Consider the following 8,275-nt stretch of genomic DNA (forward strand, 5'->3'; position numbering starts at 1 on the left):
TGTAATTATTAAATAATTTGAATTTAAATAATTAAATAAGAAAATCACCTTGATTTCTGTACTGAAATGGATGATTGATTATGAAAGAGTGTTTCGAGAGTTTCGTTTTGATATATTGCACGCTTGAATCGGAGTTCGATAACGCCTTCGTTCGTGCGTTTGATTCTCAAGAACGTAACATTTTTAGGAGTTTTCCTCTGTATTTTCTATATTTTTACTGAGCGATTATGATTATACGAATAAAATGAAATAATAAAAGGGCTATATATATTTATGGAATATTGGTTCATTTTGGATCGTTTTGTATCAATAAATTAGTTAATTAGCCGCTAAGGAACTGCAAAAACGATCCGATTTGATACCCGTATTAGATAATTATCCAAACCGGGCATCTTATAAAACATTTTATACGAAAATAATGTAATATTATCCCGTCTTTTGAGAATATGAGTTTTGTTGTTTCACCGAAATGATTATCGTATCGAAATTCTTGCGCCGGGACGCGCACAGGCTAAACCGTAATCCGGATCGAAAAAGTCAAAACACGGAAAATATCCGGAATTACCAAATTGGGTTAGGAAGGAGTTTTCGAAAAAGTTTAGGGTTGTAAAAACGGTTGAAGTTGGACGATTCCCGGCTTTATAAAATAATTTTGTAATTATTCAGAAAATAATTAATAAATTCAGAAATCAATATAAAATCATATAACAGTCCAAAAATTACCAGAAAAATACCGTAATTATCTATATTTTATTCTGGTCATAATAAAATTAACATACTTATACTTTACCACATATAAGCATCCACATATCCACACCCATCATCATATTCTTCACCAAAAATTACATAATAATCACATATAAATCATTTATTGATAAAAATAATTACACGCAATATCCCTGATATTACATCCTTCCCCTCTTAAAATGATTTTGTCCTCAGAATCACACTAAGGATCAGATAATGATATATTCAAGTATCTCACTTCAATTTTCTCAGGTTGACCCTTCGACCTTACAACTTTTTGTAATATCCGGGACATAGCGTGTAATTATTTTATCGATAAATGATTATTATATGATTTTTGGTGAATTATTTGACAATTGGTGTTGTTATGTGGATGTTGATATGTGGTAAAGTCTAGGTGTGTTAATTTTATTATGTCCAAAATAAAATATAGATAATTAAGGTATTTTTCTGATAATTGTTATAGTGTTATATGATTTTATATTAATTTAAGAATTTATTAATTATTTTCTGAATAATTACAAAATCATTTTATAAAGCCGGGAATCGTCCAACTTCAACCGTTTTTACGTTTTTACAACCCGAAACTCTTCCAAAAACTCTTTCCTAACCTAATCTGGTAATTTCGGACATTTTCCGTGTTTTGACTTTTTCGATCCGGATTACGGTTTGACCGGTACGCGTCCCGGCGTACAATTTTCAATACAATAATCATTTCGGTGAATCAACAAAACCCGTTTTATCGAAAGACGGGATATTATTACATTATTTTTGTATAAAGTGTTTTATAAAAAGTCCGGTCTGGATAATTATCCAATACAAGTATCAAATCGGATCGTTCTTGCAGTTACTTAGCGGCTAAATAACAAATTTATCGATCCAAAATGTTCCAACACGAACCAATATTCCATAAATATATATATATATCCCTTTTATTATTTCATTTTATACGTGTAATCATAATTGATCAGTAGTAATATAGAATTTACAGAGAAAACCCCTAAAAACGTCACGTTCTTCATAATTAAACGCACAAACGAAGGCGTTATCGAACTCCGATTCAAGCGTGCAATATATCGAATCGAAGCTCTTGAAAAACTCTTTCTAAATCCACTATCTATTCAAGTGCAGAAATCAAGGTATTTTTCCTATTTAATTGTTTTAATTCGAATTAATTATGGATTAAATTAGGAATTTTTATTCTTGATGTTGTTGATATAATTTGATGATTCCATCATGTAGATAATATTTTTCTGGTCAATTTGGTATATTATATGTCAAAAATAGAGTTCAATAACATAGAGAAATCGATGTTTGATTCTGTAAAACTGAAATTAGGGTTTTAAAACATGTAACTTGTTCGTATTCTAGCCTTCGATTTCGAGTCGGCGGAACCTGGTATTGGCGGCGGCGTCGGGAATTTCAACCGGAGTTCCTAGAGGGATTAACAAGGTTTTGCTCGAATAAATCACATGGTTATGCTACTGAGGACAAGGGGAAACAAACCCCGTAACTTTGACATATTTCTGGGCGTTTTCCGGCTGCCGGAAAAGCTCCATGGTTGCCGGCGAGTCGCCGGAAACGATAACCGGGGTTGCAAAATTTCAATTTATCCCCCGGTAGTTTTCTTGATATTATATATTTAATACACAGATTTTAAAATTTATAAAAATTTGGTTGCTGTTTAAAAATATTTTAAATATGATATTTCTGTTATTTTAAAAATCAGAAAAATGCTTATTTAATTATTTTAAATTCAGAAAATTGTTTTAATTATTTATTTATGTAGAAATAAATTTGATTTATTTTATTAATTAATTTTAATTAGTTTTTAATTATTTTAATTAATCGATTAATTTAATATTAATTGATTAATTAATTTAATTAATTATTAATTAATTTTAATTGATTTAATAATTAGATTTAATTATTTAAAATTAATTTAAAAATCCTGAAAAATAGTTTCAAGTTTTAAAATATTATTTAAAATTATTTTCAAGGCTCGATAATTATTATAAAATTATTTTAAAGTCAGATTCGGGTGTTGGAACCCTTTTATTTAATTATAAAATGATTCGGAGACCCGTTTTAATTCCGAAAAATGTTCAAAATTTCGTATTAAATACCTGGGAAATCATTTCAACCCCGAATCTTCTTTGAAAAATTATTTTGATCGAATATCCTGTATGTTATGTGATACGGGTGATCTGATTGATTTGTTATATGCCTATGTGGTTATTGTTTGACTGTTTTAGTCATAACTTTCAATCCGTAAATCAGATTTGGGTAAAACGAAGGGTGGATAAAAGTTTACGACGTCTATGTGATGATTAGAATGATACGAGATTGAGTATTAATAGATACTTGTGATGCCTAGTAGTGTAAATGAGGCATATGAAATAAAGCCGGTGATCCGTAAATAGAACGGAAGCGTAGAAAGAGAAGGCAAGTGATGGATAAATAGAAGCAAGACATAGAAAGAGAAGAAAAGTGATTGATGAGTAAAACTGTGATATGAATACAAGTAAAGTTGGAAATCATCTATGATAAGGCAAGTACTTCTGAACCTTCTTCAAGATATATTGCAAATATTTTCAAACTTTTTCAAAACATGTTGCTAGTATTCAAAATAAATCTTGCTTTATATTGCAAGCGCTTTAAACTATTCAACCTTGAACCCTGATTATTATTGATCTTGAGCCATAAGCCCTATTCTTCATAAACCATTGATTGCTGAATTCTCAGATACGAGCCAGACACATACGATACTACTCCACAAATACATATCTACCACATACTGATTTCTGATATTGAATTGTTTGACATACTAACCCTTATTCCTTGTTTAACAGAAGACCAATCCTTAGAACCCTTGAACCCTTGGTCTTCTAATTTCTGAATCTTTCCTTGATTGAAAGCCATTCTTTTTTAATTCCTTGTTATACCTTCATGGTATTATGAATCACCCTATGCTTCAAGATAAATGTTTTTTATGATTCAGCTTATTAAATTACATTGGTTATCATATTGAATTGTTTTAGAATTTGATGATTTTATAAATGTGGACCAGATTCGTGGTCTTTTTTTAAATGAAAAGTGAATATCCAATTCTAATCATTGCTTATTCAGAAACTTGATTCTTCTGAATCATTTCAACTGGTTATTGTTTAACCTCAGTTATTGCTATTATGACTTGCTGAGCTAGTTGGCTCACTCTTACGAATCTTTTTAGTTTTCAATAGTTGAAAAAGAAATTGTTGGTAACGAGGATTCCCTGTCCAGTGTGCGAGCTAGGGTTCCCGGTTAAGTTGGATCGAGCTAGAAGGAGCTTTATATTGTAAATGAGTTATGTAAGATTGTGAGAACGATATCATTATCAATTGTAAGTTGAACTAGATGGGATTTGGTACGATGTAATAAAAGTTAAGGTTGTGGCTTGTTTTCATACTCTAACCTGTTGCGATCCGTGGTTGTGTAAAGAAGGATTAATGCATAGAATATTTTATATAAAGGTTTATATATTGGGTGTGTATTGTGAACCCCAAACTTCTGACTCGGGTTTGGAGGGCGTTACAGTTTGGCATCAGAGCCACAGGTTATAAGTCACTGAAACAAGCCTAGATTTTCAGGAATGGATAGAAGGTTAGGCTTAGGATTAAGAAATAGAAAAAAATAGGACATCGAGAGGTTGAGTGTGACTGTATAATAGGTTTTGGTATGATTCGTGATGAGATTCGAGATTCTTATCTGGAGACGTGATTTTCATATAGCAACGATGGCATACTATTTTATTCTGGTATCGTCAGATCAATCGGAGCATTCAGTCGGAGGACCATTATCTGATTCATGCCCTGCTCTCCTACCGGTGTTCGCCATGCCACATCCTGTCGCTGCGGTAGCTAAAGAGCTCACTCGTGATCAATTACGCATAAACACATAACAACACTTTTTTTCTTTTTTTTCTTTTTCTTCCTTTCTTTTTCTTTTTCTTTTTTCTTTAATGATTTCTAAATGAGTGTTTTTGCTCCATCTCATTCAACCCTAGACTACTCATAAAATATGAGCTGGCTACTAGCCATTTGACGCCTAGCTTTATTCACAATAAGCAATGATATCCAAATTTTTCCCCAGTATAAAAATCAGTGTTCTTACGTCATTATGGGAATATAACAAATTTTAAATATAGCCAAATGATTAAATTTTAACAACAAGCAAGTATGATCATGATCTAGTTCAAAAACAACCTATAAGACTTGTGGGAATTTTTTTTTGTTTCTGAGCATGCAAATCAATTCATTAGGACTTAATCATCCTCTATTCGACATCACTACACTCCAATTAACACCAACATACCAATCAGAAACAACTCAACCTAAGGGATCATGTTATATGCAGCAAATGCAACTACATGGACTCACATACAAATACGAACAAATATGCAAAACAAAAATGCAAACACTATATGAAAAATCATGCAAAAATATGAATGAACTACCTAAACATGCAATATAAATCTACAGGGACTCAACACACAACTAATTCTTACATTATCACCCCCAAACTTAAAATCTTTAATGTCCTCATTAAAGGTAATAATAAGGATTCAAGGCATACCTAGTCATCGATAGGATCACCCTCCTCGGGTGGAGTATCAGGTGGCGGGTACACGGAATCAGCTCCAAAAACAGGCCAATCGACCTCGACACTAGTGGCTCGGAAAGCATTACCCAAAGCCTATGTCAAATCCGCTGCAAAAGGACTATACATGTTGTGCATCCCATCCATGCACCTAGCCAATCGCCTGTACTGCGCATCTCCAAGTCCAGAACTGTCCCCTGCCTGTTGAGCATGAGAAGATCGAGTGGCTCCACAAGAGGCTCTAATGGCTGCCTGACGTGCCTGAGAAGAACCCCTACATAAGTCTGATCAGCTGGCTGGCCACCCGGGAAATGATCATATGTGTAGCCCAAACCCTTCTCGTCGGACTTCCCGTTATACCACTCCTTCAGCTGCTGTATCACCGAGCTATCAATGGGAGCACTCGGTATCTATAGCTGCTTATGCTCGGGCCACCTAACACCAACTGCGGTGCACAACCTTGTAATAATTGAGGCATGAGGAATCGCCGCCGTGGTCCCCCCTCGCATAAAATGCAGCATGCACTGATGAATCACAAAACCGAGATCCACATACTCTTCATTCAGAATCCCCAATAGCAAAATAGCACGATCTACAGTAACCTCGTGCGAGTGCGAAGATGGAATGATATTTACACACACAAACAGGTTACATGCCCTAACATACCTGTTCATACATAAAGAAGGAAAAGTAAGCGGCTCATTCGCGCCCGCCTTACAGTTCCACTCTGTCCCAGGAATACATATCTCAGCCACAATATAATCCAGATCAAAATCCTCCTTAGTCTTTTGCACCTAATCCTCAGCAGTAGGCTTCCTTGCAGGTTGATTGATAACCCTACGAATAGCCTCTGGAGTATAATAACCCGTCAACCCACGAACCATAGAAAACCCATTCATATCTGCCTTAGCATTTGCATAAAATTCCCGCACAATGCTCATCGGGACTGGAACGGGTGTCTCACAGAAATTCAGCCATCCTAACTCAATAATAATCTCCAAAAGCTTTCCATCCCTCGTCGTGGGAAAGAAACCCCTCTCCTTTGCAATCGACTTAGACATCAGCCTAGTAAACTCTGCTTGTGCCTCCAGAGAAGAAAATCTGTTCACCGTGCCACCCATGCTAGAATCCTCGGTAGCCGAGGGATGAGTACTCCCAGTGGCCCTCACTCTTTTGGGTGCCATCACAACAGTAGAATAGATATTAGGGTGTGAGTAGTGTATAGGAGAAGCTAGGGTTTGGAGAATATAGAAGATGTATGTATAATGAGAGAAGATGTATATATAGGATAGGTAAATGGATGGGTAGGGTCTAGAAGTGTTTAGAGAATTAGGGTAGAAATAGGTTAATTTTCGGGTAGGGAGTGGTTTTGTTCTAATTTTTTCTATTTTTTATTTTTTTCCAAGAGGGTCGCGCGGCCGCCCCGCTTCCAGCACGGGCGCGCCGTGTTTCTGGAGAATTACGCGCGGTCGCTCCGCTTCCAGCGCGGGCGCGCCGTGCTTCTGGAAAATTTCAGATTTTTTTTTCTTGTCGAAGCTACTATACAACAAACATGGGTGTCTTCCACGAAGCGCTTGGTTTACGTTGCTAGCTTGACGTGAATCTTCGAATCAAGTTGTCGAAAGAACGACGCTCACCACCTCAAGGTTCACCATATCGCCATAGTAATAGTTCAACCTCTGACCATTTACCTTGAACGCTTGGTTCGGATGCTTATCAAAAATCTCCACAGCTCCATGTAGAAATACAGCTTTGATAATGAACGGACCTGACCACCTTGACTTAAGCTTTCCTGGAAAAAGCCGGAGATGAGCGTTGAACAATAGAACTTGCTGACCAGACACAAATGACTTGCGCACCAACCTCCTATCATCCCATCTCTTGACCTTTTCCTTGTTTAACTTGTTGTTCTCATAAGCCTGTAGTCGGAACTTATCGATTTCATTAAGTTGAAGCATTCTTTTCTTTCCAGCAGCTGCCATCTCCAGATTCATATTCTTCAATGCCCAAAACGCTCTATGCTCTAGCTTCGCATGTAAATGACACGCCTTCTTATACACCAACTAAAATGGTAACATTCCTAGAGGAGTCTACTATGTTGTTCTATAGGCCCATACAACTTCATCTAGCTTCAGCGACCAATCCTTCCTTGATGGACTCACTTCTTTCTCCAAAATTCGCTTGATCTCACGATTCGACACTTCAGCTTGCCCATTAGTTTGAGGATGGTAAGCTGTGGCAACATGATGATTCACTTGATATCTTTCCATTAACGCAGTGAACTTGCAATTGCAGAAATGCCATCCCTCATCAATGATTATAACCCTTGGAGTACCGAAACGTGTGAATATCTGCTTACAAAGAAAATTTATCATCACCTTCACATCATTGGTTGGCAAGGCTTTAACCTCAACCCATTTAGATACATAATCCACCACGAAAAGAATATACTGATTATTGCATTATAAGATAAATGGCCCCATGAAGTCGATTCCCCAAATATCAAAAATTTCAACTTCAAGAAGAACATTGAGAGGCATCTCATCTCTTTTGGACATATTTCCAACTCTTTGACAGCGATCACATTTTGACACAAACTGATGAGCATCCTTAAACAAAGTATTCCAGAAAAATCCCGCTTGGAGAATACAAGCAGCTGTCTTCTCTCCACCATAATGACCACCATACATAGTACAATGAAAATCTCGCAGAATACCCTCCGTCTCACTATACGGAAGGCGTCTTCTGATAATCTGATCCGCTCCCTATCTAAACAAGGATGGCTCATCCCATCGATACCATTTCACCTCATGTAGAAACTTCTTCCTTTGAGCATAAGAGAGTTATGGGGGCATAACATTATTCACAAGATAGTTCACAATGTCTGCAA

The 8,275-nt window shown here is 36.0% G+C and overlaps 1 protein-coding gene across 1 annotated transcript; it reads right to left on the reverse strand.

The window, feature by feature from the left end:
- Positions 1–6,995: 6,995 nt before the first annotated feature.
- Positions 6,996–8,075, reverse strand: LOC141701791 (uncharacterized). Its single transcript, XM_074505428.1, has 3 exons — positions 7,914–8,075; positions 7,548–7,736; positions 6,996–7,448 (listed from the first exon to the last, which is right to left on the reverse strand). The coding sequence occupies exons 1-3, from the start codon at positions 8,073–8,075 to the stop codon at positions 6,996–6,998; spliced, it is 804 nt and encodes a 267-aa protein (XP_074361529.1).
- Between the last annotated feature and the right edge of the window lie 200 nt (positions 8,076–8,275).

The sequence above is a fragment of the Apium graveolens genome, chromosome 2 (genome assembly GCF_009905375.1).
Source record: "Apium graveolens cultivar Ventura chromosome 2, ASM990537v1, whole genome shotgun sequence".
NCBI classification, from domain to species: Eukaryota; Viridiplantae; Streptophyta; class Magnoliopsida; order Apiales; family Apiaceae; genus Apium; species Apium graveolens.